The sequence below is a fragment of the Pristiophorus japonicus genome, chromosome 12, assembly GCF_044704955.1.
Source record: "Pristiophorus japonicus isolate sPriJap1 chromosome 12, sPriJap1.hap1, whole genome shotgun sequence".
NCBI classification, from domain to species: Eukaryota; Metazoa; Chordata; class Chondrichthyes; family Pristiophoridae; genus Pristiophorus; species Pristiophorus japonicus.
This window is the reverse complement of record NC_091988.1, coordinates 153133683-153153684: the sequence shown is the minus strand read 5'-3', so window position 1 is coordinate 153153684 and position 20002 is coordinate 153133683. Positions and strand designations below refer to the sequence as shown.

General features: G+C 41.6%; 1 protein-coding gene across 2 annotated transcripts in view; it reads right to left on the bottom strand.

Moving 5' to 3' along the window:
• Positions 1–2859: 2859 nt before the first annotated feature.
• The window catches only part of LOC139277017 (docking protein 5-like), a 474689-nt gene continuing 457546 nt past the window's right edge, over positions 2860–20002 (bottom strand). For both annotated transcript variants that reach the window (XM_070895017.1, XM_070895019.1), the window contains one exon: positions 2860–7095. In XM_070895017.1, coding sequence (XP_070751118.1) covers positions 7031–7095 — 65 coding nt within the window. In that variant the 3' untranslated portion in view covers positions 2860–7030. The remainder of the gene's footprint in view (positions 7096–20002) is intronic.

Below are 20002 nucleotides of genomic sequence, written 5' to 3'. Positions count from 1 at the left end.
TCTCCAACAGTGTTCATGTAAATGTTTTCATCTCAAAACCTTTGAAATACTTCATCCAGATTACTTTGAAATCATTTTCAAAAACATACAATGAATACAAGCTGAGAAAATGAATGCTTGCATTGGATTAAGTGATTCATATTTTTACTGCAAACTGTCAGTCAAATATATTTGGTTTAACTCTCTTCAGATGACAGTGATAGAGCTGCAGTAGGAATTATCAATTGCAATCCAGGAATTTGGACAGAACCCAAGACCACTGTTCGAAAACATTAATGAAGGTACTAAAAGACATAATAAGCTAATTTTATAGGTAAATGTAATCATGTTGCGTTATTTTCTTTACTCTTATTGGGCTAGAAATTAGCCAGCCTAATGCACATTTTAACGCAATTTTTTTCACGTTAAAAGTGCTTTTTTGTCATTAAAAGAAACCTAACAAAATTGCTCAAAGGTTAAGAAAAGGTTTCAAAATATCGCTGAACAGTGGATCGCCAAGTTGCAACTCGCAAAAAAACATACGACTGCCTACATTTGGTCGTTCAGCGAACCCGTACTCGGATGAAAAAACAATGTATGAGAAAAACAGGCGTTGCAGCCTCAGTAGGAAAGACCTACAAAAAAGGAAAGTTGAAGTTTTTATTTTTTAATTCTTTTTCAGCGTTCTATTAGTTAAGTGGATTCTGAATGTTTTTTGATTTTTTATTATTTAATTTTTTTATTTTTTGGTGTTTTCTCCCCTCCCAGGGCCTGTATTTTTTTGGCGTTGATGGGTCTCGGGCTAAAGTTGGCGAGATCGCGGTTTCCACCGCGAATCCTCGTGCAACGCCGATTTTTATCGACAGACATATTTTGGTGTCAATTTTACCTCATTAAAAAATGGCAACATTTTTATTCTTATATACGTAAAAAAACAAATAATGACAAAATCGGAATTTCTAGCCCATTATGTTACAAACCTTATTTTGAGGCAGTTTTCTTGGCAGGCTCAGGGAAAATTACCATTGGATGTTTCCATAAAGTACATTGGTTAATTTGATTTGTTCACCTTTTCCTTTCATTTATTGGTAATCTCTCCTGATTGATTATCCAGGGCTGATTATTTTCATAAATCTTCAATTTTCAAATATCAATTTTCAAACTTCAGCTATCTATCTTTCTCATATTTAATTAGCATGGTGTCTGTCTACCTGTTCAATTGTAATTGGACTTTGATATATATATAGCCAGTCAGTGCAGATAGTACAATGAATTTTGCAAATCACACTGTTATACCTGGAGTGTGACAGGTGGGAAATGCATGCATAGGTAAATTTTACATATTATAAATACAGGCAGAATTTGGAAATAAATTTGGCAAAGATCACCCCAGAGACAATGAAGTATTGGTTGTTTTCATTAATGAAATATAGTGTTTTCCTCACCCACTGTAAGTAGATAAGTAAATGGTATAGTTATAGAAATAAATATCTGCATGTAACATAGAACAGGAGCTCTTTACAGTCCATCTATATAGGGCATGGCTTTTTTATGGAAAAGGATAAGTATATAAAAAAGTTTGCATCTTTTCTTCTCTATCCCACATTATAACAGTGACTATAATTCTAAAACAAAGTACTGCATTGGCTGTAAAGCACTTTGGAACATCCCGAGGTTATGAAAGACGCCATATAAATGCAAGTCTTTCTTTCTATACTGAATACCTGCAATGGTACTGAAGCAGAACCATGTTGATAATACATTTTAAATTCAGGATGTTTATTCAGAACTTCTCTCCAAACTTGAATAATGATACAGTCCTTTCAAAAGTTGCTGCCTTTTCTCTTTGCATAACTAATTTTGAGTTCTCAATATAAACATATGAAAGAAAGACTATGACCATTTATAATACAGTATAAAATATAAAGATTCTTTGAAATTTTCCAATGTTAAAAATGTCATTTATCACACATTTAACTGGTTTGTAACAACCCCATGAATATGATAAACTGGATTGTGCTTTTCAAGAGATTTACCATTGGAAAAAGGCCGAACTCAATTTTTATATTTTACCTTTAATATTTTCGACAAGGAAAAATATTCTGGGTACTTTACTGCTTAAAAATAGTTTCCCTGGGTAGGGGGAGGGTGAAGTTCATTGGAGGGAATGGGGCTTACAAAAAGCAAGTCCTGGCAAATTTTACTATCAATCATAATACCTTATAGAAATTGTACGTATAGCTACGTGCATGCTGGTAAACTTGAGTCTCTTCAGTTGACAGTGATCATGTGGGAACCTATATGTTTCTTACATAGCACAGGCCTCTGGCAGAAAATTTTGATTTGGACAATTCAAATACAATAAAGACTATTGTACAGGTAACTTTAATGGAGAAAATAAGATGAAGGCCAAAAGGACTTTCCAAAGGTGGAACTATTTGAATGAGTCTGCTTATCCTTTCTTTTATTGGTAGATTTTGCAGATTGCTCATGCTTCATTCTTTCTTCTTAAATGTCCATAGGGATTACTCATTGGTATTTTTTCTACCTACTGTCCTTGTACATTCCCTACATTTTCAATTCCAATTTGCTGCTGTGTTATGAATACAAAGCCAATCAGATGCAAGCGTGACACAGAAATGTGTATATGTACAGGTGAAATGATACAATATAATTGACAAAATGTGCACTCGGTAAAACATTTTAATATATGACCCATCTAACTCAATGAAATATGAAATCTGCTAGAGGGTGAATAGTCCTTTTGAAAATAATTTAAATATCAGAATTTTTAAGTAAAGTTTTCTTTTGGTTTTAGTTAGAAACACTTTAAACATAGATGTTCAATTTCTTATGTTCATTAATCCTAATGCACTAATTATTTCACTGCAGGTTGATCGTGCTGTGAATATCTGTATTGAAAGTGTATCTTCCTCATTTAAATGGACATTATTGCACACAATTACCTTGAATACAAAATACCATTAATAGCAGGATTTTTACTGGATCAAGATGATATTATGTGAATAACTCTCAAGGAATTACTGCATTACCAGTCAAGGTGAAGGTGGATTTAGATTAGCTGAGAACATCTAGATATAGGTAAATAGGTTCATGTTCATTCTGACATTTTCATTGTTCTGCAAATCTACAGAAACAACAGGAAATAATTTCAAAATTATTACTTCAAATAAGCAAAATGTAGAGCCTCATAATCCAATGGCAATCATGATTTCAAAGTATTGCGTCTACCATACTCTTGGGTCTATTTTAGTACTTCATTGCTCTTCATATAGAAACAGTCTCAAGTGTGATAAACCCATGACTAGAGCAAATTATGGTGCAACACTGTGTGACACATCCGATGAATTTGTACATTTGCTGCAGATAGCATTCCCCAAAAGTGCAATTCTGTAGAGTCCTGGAAGTCATGTAAATTCTAATACTGTCACCGATGACAGATCACCGAAATAAATCACTTAGCTTACCCTTGATAAGCGCAGATCCCATCAACTGTTACTGCTTAAATATGTTCTGGATATGAAGTTGAGAATTTCTTTGAGCAATTTCTGTTTGTGTTTGTTTAGAATTCACTTGCAGGGAATGTGGGGTTGTTCCTTCAATGGGGAATTTTCAGCCAGACTACATCCCTGGAACAGTTGCTTCAAAAACTTTATTGCCATAACACCATTTTGCTGTTAGTTTGCATGACAGCAGATGGAAACACACTTTTCAGGTGTTAATTTTTAAATTGTGCTGAGCTGTGCCATATCATTTTGATCTGATCAATCAATTATTAAAATCACACTTCCAGACACACCAATCATAAAGATAATATCACTGCCGGGTATAACAGAATTGCTAGATTTTCACATTTGATCAAATATTATTTGTCTTTCCTTACAAAGTTCCTCACTAAATTAAACAACAAGTCATTTCCATTTCTTCTCTGTTTGATAAATATTTATTTCACTTGAACACCCCTTGTGCTGAGTCTCAAGAGACTGCAACTATAATCTGTTGGAATTCTCTAAGTAGTTCTGTTGCTGGACAGGCTGAGCATTGGCAGTAATCAGCATCTAGTTAGCAGATGAGTCCCCCTAGCAGTGAGTACTGCTGGTGTGTGGGACAAGTGAAGAAGAGGCAATTCATGAGCTGCGTCTTAGCAGAATTGCAGTCAGACTTTAAGCATCAGTGACAGATGATCATTCAGGGAAGGGATTCTAGTGGAAAAAAAAAGGAAGCCATTAAAAATACCGGGCCACATTGATCTATCAAGAGAATTAATAGCAACGAACAGATATAATATAGGAGCAACTGAGCAACTTGAATTGTTTTCTGAGGTGGTGGGGGTGATTTTAACCCCATTTGCTCAGCAGAAACTAGGTCGGTAGGCAGTTAAAATCACCCTAGCTCTTACCTGTCCAAAAACCGCCATGATCGCAACCAATATTCCCTGTAATTTTTATTCCGTGCGTGGTCCCTTTAAATTTGTTGCGTGGCCACGCATATGTAATATCTTTTCCTGCGTCAACAGCTGGTAAGCAGCCTGCATGGGATCTGCCAATCAATGCGCCACTGCGCATCTCAGGGGGAACATCTGCAATTTTAACCCGCTTACCTGAGCAAGCAAGGACATGTGCCCAGAGTCAATTTGGTCCTTCTTTACAGATGCACTTTGAGGCCTGATGACATAATTGAGACCTGACTGTAATTTTAACTCAGGTCTGAGCGGGGAATCCATCTGGAGTTAAAATGGTGGCCGGTAGCCCATTAGCCCCAATTTTGACCTAACCCACTCTGAGTACAGGGCGGGTTTGGGTCAGATGCCCAATTTACACCCTGCCCATTTTAACGCTCCATTGAAGCCAATACAGCGTATAATTGGTTGGGTGTAAAAACAGGCGACCGACTCGAACTCCTCCCATTCTTGACGGGCTGGTGAGGTTAAAATTGGGGCTATTGTTTCAAGTGTCAATAATGTTGCAGTCAGATGTTTCTAAAGATAACATGGATATTTAATAAGAATATAGTTCCAGCTGTAATCGATGCATGTAGGAAATCTTTAACAGTTGGTCATGCATTGTCCCAAATAAATTAACGGAAGAACTATTTTGTTTTGAGGACAGAAAATACCAAAATGTACTGTTAGCCATTTTACATCAATCACAAATGACTTCTGATTTTAAGATGCAATGATGTTTCATCAACAGTTAAAGTTTACGTTGCCTGTTTAACAGAACAGTGGCACAGAGGCAAGAGGCCTAAAGTTCAATCCTCCGAAAGGACGAACTACTTATGGAGACATGGCAGGCACCGGCAACTCACCCGAAATATTTACCCGAGGCCTGAGGCCTAACTTTGGGTCTCTCAGTTTTGGCTCAGATGAATTTCTACCCCTATGAATGTCACATAGTCATGGGCACTATGGGGAGACAGGCATAGGATTGGCCATTGAACCTTTCTGATATCAGGCCTTCACTGAGCACTGGTCAATTCGGTCTCACTCGAGGACCTCCATTGTTAAATAGTGTCTTTGCTGCCAAATATTTCATAGAACTGACAGAAAGAGGTAGCATTTAACCTAACCTGCCCTACGAAAATCAGGCGGGTACAGATCAGCCAAGCAGATCAGGCGGGCTGTTAACGGGCACCTCAGCCAATCCTGTCCATTTCTTACCTGGGGGTGGTAAATTGCAATTACCCCCATAGGATCAATTAGAATTGAAATTTCCAGTTGCACCATGTGGTCATGTGTTGAACTTTGAACAATGACTTCCGTAGAGAGAATTGGAGCAGGCTGCAAGATAATACAAATACAGCCAAAACAACTGGAAATTTATAATAAAATAATCTTAAAACAGCAGAAACATATATAGAAGTTGGGAATCAGAATTAATTTACCCGAAAGGAAGATCATAAAAGTAATCCTTTGAGAGTGCAGTCATAATTTCAGATTTCCAGTAGTAGTATTTTTTTTTCTTAGCACTCCAAACAATTCCACTTGCCGTTCCTCTGATCTCTCCTATTGTCCTTCATGAAACATCGGTTCATATCACTAATAGTTACTCGTATGTTTAATATAAAAGGGAATAACATCTTGGTTCCCCACAATTTAGTAAGTAACGCATTCAATATGGCTGCCATATTTGGAATATTCATTCCCCTTATTCTGATGTTAAATCTTTGAATTATTGAGGTCACATTCAGTAATCTACATCTTGTTTTAACAAATACCATGTCAACTGCCCAGCTAATGACTGGAAGCAAAGATTATATAAATAGTAGACATAGTCCAAATCCAAAGCTATTTTCATGTGATCACCTTAGGTTATGGTCTAATGCATAAAAAGCTTTCACACATTTCTTACTACAATTTACGTGTTCATTCTGTTCACTTTGCAAAGTCTTGAACCTCACGAATTCTTCCTCTAAATGACTTCCCATTGCTGGATTGATTATTGTATTGCGTTCTAAAGAAACATAACAAATCAATAACAGCTGCCAGAGCAACACCATTGTAATGCAAGTTTGTGCACTTCACACAGACCTGGAAAAGCCCAACAAAATTATACGTTGCACCTTACTAAAGCCTAAACATTAATCCGTGTGGTTTGTGATTAAAAAAAAAGTACCTGCAACCCTCTGTAAGCAGCACCTAAATAACATATCCGTACAGTACCACGGTTTAATGGCAGGTGATTAACTGATTGTTAATAAAATAAAATGTAGTTAATTTTATAATGCTGCTGACCAATCAGCACAGTCTTGAAACTTAGTGCTTAACAAACGTACTTCTGATATCATGGTTGGAAATGATGCCGTACATCTTCCTTTCCATGTGCATTCAGTTCAATCCTTTTTCCCCTTTTAGTTACCCCAACTCTTGAAGAGGAAGTACAAATTTAAAAAAGAAAAAAGATATTGCAAATATCGTTCAAACCCCGGTCCATTTCGCCCAGTATTCCTCTTGCTTGTTTCACTGGGCAAGTTCAGTGCCACAGTTTGAAGCACAGCCATTAGAAAATGTTCCAGCTTTCTGAAGTTTTTGTCAGTGTTGTGAGCTGTAACTGGGGATGGTTTCTGCACGAGGAATCCTCAGTGGATACGAGTCATCTGAATAAATAAAAAAAACAAGGGGGATGTGGAAAAAAGACTTTTGAATATTAAATATAGACAAGAGCAAAACTTCAATGAATTAATCCTAATTTGAATTAAGCAGGATAATCAATGACACCCCTTTATATCAAATTCTCTTTGTAACTTCAAAATGTGAGTCTTTCCTCAGATAGAATCTTTTTTACATCAATCCATTTTGTATCACAATTTATTTGTTATCATATAACGAGATCATCCAATCTTTGGACAGATATATATACATGAAGGAAAAATGTTGGCAAGATAACTTAGTATACAGTCAAACTTTACATTCTAATCATGTTCCTACCAAAGCAGAACTCAACACTTTCATTGTTCTTTCAATCAATTTCAGTGATTGAAGACAATCAAGTTTTAAAGTGCTGTCAAAACTTTAGACTTTATCATACCTCCAAGTGAAACATTTCAGCGAGCACTTTAAAAGACACGTAAAAAAACTTCTAAGATAAGAACAGAAAGCACTAGATACTCAGGAGTGATGACCAGGCCGTAATCGCATCTGAAGGTATTTCGCCAAGGATTTTTTCAACCACAGAGGAAGAGCAGATTATATCTGGGAATTGCTCAAACATTGAGACTGTAATGAATGAAGGTACTGCATTTTTTCTCCCCCAGAGATCTTGTTGGCTGATTATTCTGTGTTTTAGATCTTGGCACTGGCTAGCATAAACACTTCCCCTCCCCCACCTATAGCAGATAACAGAAAGCGAATCGGCAGCCTGTTCCTGTCACTCTTGTTAGACATTAGCGATACCTAAAAATATATGGTTATGTGAATGAAACTATGATGCCATATGTGTTTAAATGATTGAATGTTTCTGCTCGAGACAAGTAAGGGGTCAATGTATTAGTGTGTCTTACTGGGACTTTGTAAGTTTCATTTTCTTAGGAAAACTTGCATTAGAATTTGAGACAGTGTTTTTAAGAACATAATAGGAGCAGGAGTAGGCCATTTGTCCCCTCGAGCCTGTTCCACCATCCAATAAGATCATGGCCGATCTGATCTTGGCCTCAACTCCACTTCCCTGCATGCTCCTCATAACCCTTGACTCCCTTATCATTAAAACATCTGTCTGTCTTCACCTTAAATGTATTCAATGAACCAACCTCCACAGCCCATGGGGTAGAGAATTCCATAGATTCACAATCCTCAGAGAAGAAATTGCTCCTTATTTCCATTTTAAATGGGTGACCCCTTATTCTGAAACTATGAACCCTAGTTCTAGATTCCCCCACGAGGGGAACCATCCTCTCTGCATCTACCCTGTCAAGTTGTTAGATTAGAGGATGCATAACATTCCACATGGGAGCCCACAGCATGATATGCCCTTGTCAGACTTGGCTGTCTTTTGTCTATAAGTTTAAGATTTTGACTTAGTCTTTAATTTGGCCAATGAAGGCCCAACCTATGTTTCTTGCATTATTACTAATAACCATATTATAATGCTAAGGTAGAATTTGGCTGACCCTTGTCTAACACTCCTGGGTTGTTCAAGAAGAGAGAGATAGACAGACACACGAGACAAGAAGGAGAACGAATAAGAGCTGTTCGTGCATGCTAGCCATTGGTCTGATCAGGTCCGGTATCAGATACTTGTCACGGTCGTATGTTTTTGCTGTATAACTAGTACGTTATATTCCGTCCTAAACTACGATTAAACACAATATGCCCACTATATTAGTCTGCACTCGAACCTGATTATTTCAAAGACTAGAGATAAGCAAATCTCAACATACTGCTGATTCGCTATTGCTCATTTTTCTTTTTGTTGAAGACCAATTTCCCCCCCACTGATGTTTTACTGGGGTATGACCCCACAGACAATGGAAGCTCTCCAGCACATCACTGAAATGACCATTGTTCATGCGCTTCACACGATTCAAGTAAAGGGGGCGATTTCAGCCGTCTGATGCACATACCTACACACTTTCAAAGGAATGCTTAGCCAAACTGAAGCATCCATACTGTTGACCCAACTGAGAGCAACTAATTCAGCACATGATTGGGAATCAAAACTGGGACCTCCGCCCCTGTATGGCCACTGGTTAAATCCTCTTAACCACTGAGGGAAGTTGAAAGACTGATGGTTTATAGTAAAAGTGCAACAGTTGAAAAAGTAGGAGATAAAGTGGTGGCACAATGCATTGAAGTATCAATGTATTTTACCCTCCAATGATAAGACCCTGGTCAAGTTCAGTGTTCTACCACACCACTGAATTGTTAATAGAAACATAGAAACATAGAAAATAGGGGCAAGTGTAGGCCATTCGGCCTTTCAAGCCTGCACCACCATTCAATAAGATCGTGGCTGATCATTCCCTCATATCCCTTTCCTGCTTTTCTCCATACCCCTTGATCCCCTTAGCCGTAAGGGCCATATCTAACACCCTCTTGAATATATCCAATGAACTGGCATCAACAACTCTCTGCGGTAGGGAGTTCCACTGGTTAACAACTCTCTGTGTGAAGAAGTTTCTCCTCATCTCAGTCCTAAATGGCCTACCCCTGAACCTAAAACTGTGTCCTCTGGTTCTGGACTTCTCCAACGTCGGGAACATTCTACCCACATCAAACCTGTCCCGACCCGTCAGAATCTTATAGATTTCTATGAGATCCCTTCTCATCCTTCTAAACTCCAATGTATAAAGGCACAGTTGATCCAGTCTCTCCTCATATGTCAGTCCAGCCATCCCGGGAATCAGTCTGGTGAATCTTCGCTGCACGCCCTCAATAGCAAGAACGTCCTTCCTCAGATTAGGAGACCAAAACTGAACATAATATTCCAGGTGAGGCCTCACCAAGGCCTTGTACAACTGCAGTAAGACCTCCCTGCTCCTGTACTCAAATCCTCTCGCTATGAAGGCCAACATATCATTTGCCTTCTTCACCGCCTGCTGTACCTGCATGCCAACTTTCAATGATTGATGAATCATGACACCCAGGTCTCGTTGCACCTCCCTTTTTCCTAATCTGCCGCCATTCAGATAATATTCTGTCTTCGCGTTTTTGCCCCCAAAGTGGATAACCTCATGTTTATCCACATTATACTGCATCTGCCATGCATTTGACCACTCACTTAGTACTTCCGGAAGGTTATTTGTGTCTTCCTTCGTGAAGGCAGAACCAAAGTATTTGTTCAATTGGTCTGCCATTTCTTTGTTCCCCATCATAAGTTCACCTGAATCCGACTGCAAGGGACCTACGTTTGTCTTCACTAATCTTTTTCTCTTCACATATCTATAGAAGCTTTTGCAGTCAGTTTTTATGTTCCTGGCAAGCTGCTTCTTGTACTCTATTTTCCCCCTCTTAATTAAACCCTTTGTCCTCCTCTGCTGAATTCTATATTTCTCCCAATCCTTAGGTTTGCTGCTTTTTCTGGCCAAGTTATATGCCTCTTCCTTGGATTTAACACTATCCTTAATTTTCCTTGTTAGCCACGGTTGAGCCACCTTCCCTGTTTTATTTTTACTCCAGACAGGGATGTACAATTGTTGTAGTTCATCCATGTGATCTTTAAATGTTTGCCATTGCCTATCCACCGTCAACCCTTTAAGTATCTAATTGCAGATGTCGACACTGGGTAGACACTGGGCAGAGGGGACATGTCTCAGGACTGGATTTACTCATGTCCTGAAAGCAAGCTCAACAGTGGTCATGGTGAAGACTTGGAGCAGGTTGTTCGCCTTCCCTCTCGGCCTCAGTTAGCAATTGCGGAAGAAATAGAAAGGTAAAGAAAAAATCCATAATAAATCTTTAAGATGGAAATCAGCTGTTAACTGCAACTTGGAGTTCTGTTAGCACAATTTTATCCACCCCAAGGCCATTAAAACCTTATAACTTCTTCAGCCACGATACAAACTTTGAAGTGACAGTATTTGTATTTATATTGAATTAAAACAAGGAGGTTGGATACGTTACTGAAGGAAATTCAGTGAGAAACTTGGGCCAATGTTACTGCTCTTGAAGAAGAACCCTCTGTAAGTGACTGACTGATCAAAGATGATGGAAAAGCAATATATTAGTAGGCAGTTGTGACACTGTTATAAATAACACTGTGGGGCATCTCAGAGAAGGCAGCTCAAAAGTCATATGCTAACACATGTAATACTGCGCTTCAGGCATAGCGCTTAAAAGACATAGGGCTGGAGCCTCCACTTTTTTCCATGCTTAACGCCCACTTAATCGCTGAAATAACATATAACGCCCATATATCGCCCATTTTGGCCAAAATGGAAACTGACAGGCATTTTTAGGAAACTTATCGCCGAGCGTTACTTTCCCCATGTGCTTAACTCTGGGAAAAAATATTACCACCCGCCCACTTTTTTTGAGCAGAACCATCAGAATGGGCAAAATCAGCGCTCATAATATTGGCCAGCTTTAATTTCTGCACTGATTTAACGCCGAGATTAAATAATACCGCCTAAAGAGCATATTTACCGAAACTAGCGGCCATGAGATCGCCCAGCGCCAATTTCGCCACTTCGCACACATATCGCCCACAATATCGCTCGCCCAAAAAAGTGGAACTAACCGGAACTAGTCACAGCGTTATGGACGCCATGTTCTAGATCACATGTCACATCCTTTAAAAAGCTGCTATGCTTCAACCTCGGTGGAGTTCGGATGTACTCTGCAGATCGTTGGAGTTGATGTGAACATCTCTACAAACATCCTGTGACCGATTGGAATTGAACAGATGTCTTCGTCGGGACATTCCTTGTTTGTGACCAATCGGTGGGAAACAGAGAGCTACTGCAATAAGGCCTGTCCTTTTTCACCCTATCCTGGTGACCAATTACATGCAGCAGACTTGAGATCACCGAAGATACGCTCCACTGCATTATGTGCCCAATGTAAGATGTGACAGACTGATGAGGTGGACCAGACATTATACCCCCCGCGAGTACAAGGAGAAACATTCTTACCTCGACTTGCCCGACACCACCTGCCTTCGGAGACTGCACTTCCACAAAGAGGTTATCACTGAGGTATGCCAGCTGATAAGGGCAGATCTGCAGCGTGCCAGCACCATCAGTCGAGGTCAAAGTCACCGCGGCACTGTTGTTCTACGCCTCGGGCTCTTTTCAAGCCACAGCTGGAGACATTTGCGGACTTTCTCAGCATCACTGCATTAGATAGGTCACTGAAGCCCTGTACACATGCAGGCGGGACTTGATCAGCTTCCCTATGACCAGGGAGGCACAGAGTGAGAGTGCTCTAGGATTCTTCAGAATTGCAAACTTCCCCAAGGTGCAGAGAGCAATAGACTCTATGCACATCGTGATGCGGGCACCTTTTCAGGATGCAGAAGTTTTCAGGAACCGCAAGGGATTCCACTCACTGAATATCCAACTTGTTGTTGGCCACCAGCAAATTATATTGGCAGTGAATTTCCGGCCAGCATCCATGATGCACACATCCTGCATGAGAGCACTGTATCTGACTTGTTTAACACTGAGCCACAAGGTCAATGCTGGATGCTTGGGGACAAAGGATATGGCTTCGCCACCTGGCTGATGACCATCCTGCGTGACACCCACACCAAAGCCGAGAGGCGATACAATGAGAGCCACAAAGCAATTCGCAATATCGTGGAGAAAACCATTGGAGTGCTAAAGCAGCGCTTTAGATGCCTGGACCACTCAGGAGGCGAGCTCCAGTATCACCCTGAGCAGGTAGCTCAATTCATGGTGGTGTGCTCCATGCTGCACAACGTGGCTATCAGGAGGGGACAAGAATTGCCTGATGAGTCTGACAGTCCACCTCACCAGAGAGAGGAAGAGGAGGACGAGGAGGCAGACACTGACATCGGCCCAGACAATCAGGCTGATGCTGAAGTCATGCCCCCGCCTCCCCATAGACTGCATGAAAGGGCCTGATAGCTGCATGATAGCTGCAAGAGCCTTATGTCAGGAGCTCATCAATGATCCCTTTGCCTGAAAGAACGTTGGTGTTATGTACAAGGCTGACACACTGCTAGGTATGCAGGTCATACATCAATGGTGGGCATCACCTTGGTGACAGTTAAAGTTTAAGTTGATTGAAGTTACTGTAATTGTACTCTTTGATGTTAAGGAATCACCAGCGTGTAATGGTGCAGCTATCTGAGCCAATGCGTTACAAGGTTTTGTTAAATAATAAAACATTTAAACCGAACATTAGTCTGAAATCATCAGTATTTCTGTACAAACGAACCCTTCCCCACCCCCGCTTCTCCTCCCCACCTCTACCCCTTCCCCTCCTGACTCCAAGGAGCTTGTCAGGCGATGCTTCATGGGGGGGGGCGACGGCCGAAACACTGCTTGGACAGATACGGGAGAGGACGGTCCCGAGGTGGGAACGTGCTCTGAGCCAGAAGCAAGATGTTGATACTGGCTCTCATATGTGGTTGGCAATGAGGGTGCAGCACCTTGGAGTGCAGTGCCATGCTCCGGGACCATTGGGAGCCCTCTGCCACCAGTGTTCCTGGCTACCAGCTCCAGGACCTCCTCCGTCCTTCCATGTTATATCTTATTTGTTGGACAAAAACTCGGTGCCAATTATGTTCTTGGTGCTTAGTAAGCTTTTTGCTGCTGGTGAATCTCCCTTGTGCCTCCCACAACAGCCAGACAAGCACACACCACAGCCACACATGCTGTCAGTGGCTCTGAGCTCCCTCTCTATCTGTCTCCTCTTCTGCGCATGTCATGATGACCCTTGACCTCCTGAATTGTGGGAATCGAGTGTTGCCATGCCATTGCTAAGGATGGCGACACTTTACGGCAGAATGTCAAAAAAATTTAACGCTAACGCCCATTTCATATCGCTTGCGGTAATGTCCATTTTCAAAAATGGAGACTAGGTGCTTTGAGAATAGGTGAGAAGCCGGCGATCTGAAAACCCTTTTTTACCGCCCATACCGGAAATATCGCCCAGCACAAAAGTGGAGGTTCCAGCCCATAGTGACTCCAATAAAGTTACAACAATTGACAATATTTATGGAAAGTCTCAAGGGTATTGCTTGTGCACCATTCATCTGCCTCTACTACCCTCTGGTTCTCGACCCTTCTGCCAATGGGAACAGTTTCTCTCTATCTACTCTCCTCATGATTTTGAACATCTCTATCAACTCTCCTCTCAACCTTCTCTGCTCCAAGGAGAATAAACCCCATATTCTCCAGTCATCTCTGGAATCATTCTCAGAAATCTTTTCTGCACCCTAAGGCCTTCCTAAAGGGCGGTGCCCAGAATTGGCCACAATATTCCAGTTGAGGCTGAACCAGAGTTTTATAAAGGTTCATCATAACTTCCTTGCTTTTGTACTCTATGCCTCTGTTTATGAACCCAGTATTTCGTATGTTTTTTCAACCACTATCTCAACCTGACCTGCCACTTTCAACAATTTGTGCATAGATACCCCCAGGCTCTCTGTTTATGCACCTCCTATAGAATTGTACCCTTTAGTTTACATCACCTCTCCTCATTCTTCCTACCAAAATGTATTACTTCACACTTTTCTGCATTAAATTTCATCTGCCACTTCTCCGCCTATCCACCAGTCTGTGTATGTCCTCTTGCAGTCTATCATTATCCTCCTCACTGTTCACTATACTTCCAAGTTTTGTGTCATCTACAAATTTTGAAATTATGCCCTGTACACTCAAGACCAAGTCATTGATACATATGTCATTGATATATATCAAGAAAAGTAGTGGTTCTAGTACCGACCACTGGGGAACACTACTGTATACCTTCCTCCAGTCCGAAAAACAACCGTTCACCACTACTCTCTGTTTCCTGTCACTTAACCAATTCCGTATCCATGCTGCCACTGTCCCTTTTATTCCAAGGTCTTCAACTTTGCTGGCAAGCCTATTATATGACACTTTATCATGCTGAAGGATACATGGAATATTTCAGCTTGTCTTTGATGTCTGAATAGGCTTCAAGATTATATTTTTTTCGTAAAATATACTCGTCCTTGCCAATTACAAAAGAATGTCAACATTTTCAAAAACACATACAGTAGTATTGCGACAGAGTTCAGCAGAACAGCGACTAGGTTTAATTTTTTTGTTCTCTGATTTTGTTGCAAGCCAACGCCTTAAGGTATCTCTGACACAGCACTTCAATATGTTGTCGTTTGGCCTGAGGCGGCATTGTTTTTCATCCTGGTTAAGGACCATTCTATTAAGTACAATTATTAGCATTCACAAGATCACCAGAAATACTTTCTCCTTTTTTAAGTGGTCTGGATTTCATTGACATCGATATAAGAAAATATTTTTCTCATCTCTTCCAAGTTCTACAGCAATGGACTGATTTATTTTGTTAAACAGAATTTTTTTTAATGAATCAAATGGCAGCTTCAAAGTAAACTTTAAAAAAGTTTATCACACTATCATCTTATCTAATCGCCGTGAGATCTTGCTTTAATTTTCACTAATGGGAAATGTTTTTGGTGGACTGTGAAAAACAAAGCAAATGCCCCTGTTATCTTTATCATAGGCAGTCCCTCGGAATTGAGGAAGACTTGCTTCCACTCTTAGCACGAGTTCTTAGGTGGTTGTACAGTCCAATCCGAGAACCAGAGACTCTGTCACAGTTGGGGCAAAGAGTATAACATGTTTTATGCAGTTATCAGATCTGCGCATATGTAAATATTTACCCACTGTGCTAGATTTTCAACTACAAATGGTCAGTAAATCCAGTCTATTGTTTTTGGCCAGTCTACTCCTCTATCCGTTCTCCTATGCTTCTTGTTCATTATTCTGAAACCTCTCACTGTTTTCTATTTTTATTTGAGTTATGTTTAAATTGTGCTAGTTTTCAACTGGGAATAATAAATGTTCACCTTGATGCACTTAATATTGGACCCATTTGTCCAATCTGCAATTATAGCTACTTTCCTCTCCCTAGCCACAAGATGTCCCCATCTGTCAGAATCCATATAGACAGTAGCTTTAGGTTAACAGAACAAAAAGTGCAGGGGGATTCCAACTCCACATTTATATCAGATCCATAAATTTGATATCAGGCAAACCGAAAATGTCTGCCTCCTCTGACTGAAATCAATGCTTTAGTGTGTTGCCGAAGTTAAAATGTGTTGACATTTTAAGCTAAGTTCATTCTTTTTCACATTGCCCAAGGATGCTTTATTGCAGTTGTGCACAGTTACTTTCATAAGAATTAAGAAAGAGGAGCAGGAATAGGCCATATGACCTAAATATATACCGTCCTGATTCAAAACCTGAATTGCTGCTTGCTAAAGCATGCGGAATTTGGTTCTGAAAACTCGCTGCACAATTTTAAATCACTGTGTGTAGTGTACACAACAAACATTTGTTGCAAGTCATGGATACACATAATTTAGTTGTAATGTAACCTCACAATTGTGTTAGCGTATTTCGGCGGTATGTCAGTGGTCTGCATCGGGCGGTATGTATCTTAGTAGTTAATCCAGATCGACTTTCTGTTCCGTGGGTGGTGCGGCACAGAACTGCGCATATGCATATAGTTTTTTTTCCCCGTTTTTTTTACACAAGCTTTTTACCCGTGATTTGGGGGTCAGGGGTCACCCGCGCATGCGCAGTGAGTTGAAGAGGAGAAAGAGAGAGAGAGTGAGTGAGAAGGAGCAACAAGGTAGTCGACGGGCAGTGAATTTAAAAATACATCGCACAGTGGAAATATATTGTTAACAACTAATAATTCTTCACTTTGAAGACAAGAGATATTTAACAAACCAAAATTCATACCAGTAAAAAGATTATGGCAATGTTAAAAAAATACATCAAAGCGCAGGAACATCGAGAAGGAGGGGAGGTTGAGGACGCCTGCCTTCGATGAAATGCAGTTACCTGCCCTTCTGGAGCACATAACAGAGAAGTACTCTGAGCTAACCAAGGGTGGTTGTGAAAAGCTGCTCCCCCCCGCTCCCCCCTGCAAAGGAGTACAACCAAATATGAGATGAGATCGGGGAGGCTGTGTCCTCTAAAAGTACCATGGTACACACCAGGGAAAGGTGCCGTAAGAGGTGGAACGAACTGGTGAGGGTAGCAAGAGTAAGTAATGATTTTATTTGTGCACCCCCTGCCCCTAATGTACCATGTACCATGTAAATATAGGTTGAGCGTCACACGGATGATGTTATTTATCTTAAGGTTACGGCGATGTATTCGTGCATTCTGGCAATGACAAGAGGATCATGCAGTGCATTTTTTGTGTGTGCATGTGCGATGTTAAATGGATTGAAGATTTTTACTTTGATTTACTTTACTTTCTGCAGAAGAAGACATCTGCAATAGCAGCCGATCAGCAGCTTACAGGGGGAAGCCCCACAACCCAGGAGCCTCTGACTGATATTGAGATCTGTGCCCTGTCCCTGGTTGGGGATAGCAACCGTGCCACCACTGGCATTGGAGCTGACCCACTCACACAGAATAAAATGCAGTCTGTGTTGCAGTCCTCTCATGTCATGTAATGTAACTGTAACTGTAATGTTGGTCTGATGTAATGTAAGTTTATTGCACTGTAATGTTGGCCTCATGTGATGTACTGGAATATTGGAGGCATGTAACACAATGCATATATGTATTCTGCCTGCGATATATAATGCCGTACTGCAGCAGTGGTGGACATTTAAGTAAGACCGCGATAAGCCACTGTACAATGTAATAATGTAACCCTGAACCCTCCCCTGGTGCCAAGCATTTTTAAAATGTTGTTTTGTACTTTCGGACTCAGATGATTCAGATGACAGTGACACAGACGACACACCCACTGTCGTCACCTCTGGTGTCACCAAGCCATCTCCCAATGAGGAAGACGAAGAGGAAGAGGAAGAGGAACAGGAACAGCCACTGATCCGGCAGCCAGTGGAGGTGGAGCTGGGGATGGAGATGAGGATGATACACCAGCTCCATGTGGGACAGCTGGAACATCCTGCACCATGGAGTCTGTATTCCAGCTCCTCTGACTCTGCGAGACCAAGCCGTGCGCAGCAAGGCATTCCCAATGTTGCAGCGCCTTTGCCGCAGTGACAGAGGTTGGTGCAGGAAAGGTCGGTTGCTGTAGGCGTGTACCAGGACATGGTGCGTCTGTCACAGGCAGCGTCAACATAAGTCGAGAGCTGCTCAAGGCCATGACTATGATAGCCGCAAACATCGTGGCTCTATCAGAGCGGCAGTCAGAGGATATGTCACAAATGATCGCTGTGATAGAGCGGACTGCCGACAGCGTCGAAGCTATGCGGCAATCAAGAAAATCAGGACAAGGCGTGGAACCCCCCCGTCGTGCCATAGTAATCAGGTCGACAGCACCTGAGGGTGGGAGCTGGCATCATCTTCCAGGCCTGAGGCCTCGTCTTCCACATCGCAAGCTTCTCCTGAAGCCCCAGTTATTGCGCCTGAAATGTCTGACTCCCCCACTCCCCAAACAAAAGCAACGGCACTTGGGGTGCGGTGCTGCACGCCGACTTGTTATCAACACCGGGAGGTCCATGCCCACAGGCACAAGGAAAGGGAAGGGTGTGAGTAAGAAAGGAGGGAATAGTCCCAAGGGTGATGTAACACGCGGGTGTGGAAGATGTTATGTATGGAGAAAGAGTCAGACTGAACACTGTGAGCTCAAAGTAAAGTGTGACCGTAGTCTTTTATTGCAGGTCTCGAGTGCCTTTGCAACCTGTGAAGCCTCCTTAAATATCTGTGCTCCCAAGGGATTATGGGATCCCTTGGGACTCCAGGGGATGAGCCCTCTGGTGGCTGTACAGAGTATATACAAATTTACACATATAACAACACTCCCCCCCCACCCCCCCACCCAAAGTCAATAATGTAACTTTTTACAATGTGAGTCGATCTGGGGCCCTTCTTGCCCAGGCTGATCATCTCGGTGTGAAAGCTGGTATTGGTAAGTCAATTGTTGGGCCCTCGCTGGGCTGCTGTGCAGCTGGTCTTGCTGGGTGGCCTGCTGTGGTGGATCCTGCTGGGCTGCTGTGGATGATGGGTTCTGCTCCGTGGCTAACCATGGTGCCTGTAAAGTCCTGTCCCCTCAGTACAGATTCACACGAGGCATGTAGTGAAATCAAGGTCACTCTGGACTTGCACCTTTATTTCACAGCTCTGGAATGCTGCACTTGCCTGAGACCTGTCCTTATATACCTGTCTCTTGCAAGTGCATCCCTGGTGGTAAGGTATGCTGGTGGTTACAGGTCATATCTTATTACAGTCATGTATAGCATGTTAGGATACAGTTATATATAATAATGTAAGATACATGACATCACCCTCCCCCAAGGTCTTATTGTTCAGTCTCTCAGGTGGTCTACGCTCTCGCGTGGAGCATCTGAGTTGTGGTTCAGTTGTTTGCCTTGGTGTCTGTTTTTCTTTGGGTGTGGTTGTTGGTATCTCGCCTGGGCTGTCTGTTTCGATTGGTGTGATTGTTGTTGACTCGCCTGGGCTATCTGGTGGGATTGCCCTTTCCTCAGATTGTTCCCTCTGTCTGTCCACCAGGTGTGGTGCGAGTTCCACATTGTAGTCTGCCTCTGGTTCCGCAGTGTTGTTGGTAAATCTGCTTTTGACTTGGTCTACATGCCTCCGGCAGGTTTTGCCATTGTCCATTTGTACTACCAGTAGCCTGTTTCCTTCCTTACCCGTTACTGTCCCTGCAAGCCATTTGGGACCCCTGCCATAGTTTAGTACAAACACTTTGTCCCCTATCTCATTCCATCTCCCCCTCGAATTTCTGTCATGGTACTCAGACAGCTTACGGTGCTTTGCCTCAACGATTTCGCATGTCTGGGAGGATTAATGAGAGCCTTGTTTTTAAAATCCTTTTCATCAACAGTTGCGAGGGGGGGATCCCAGTCAGTGAGTGCAGACGAGA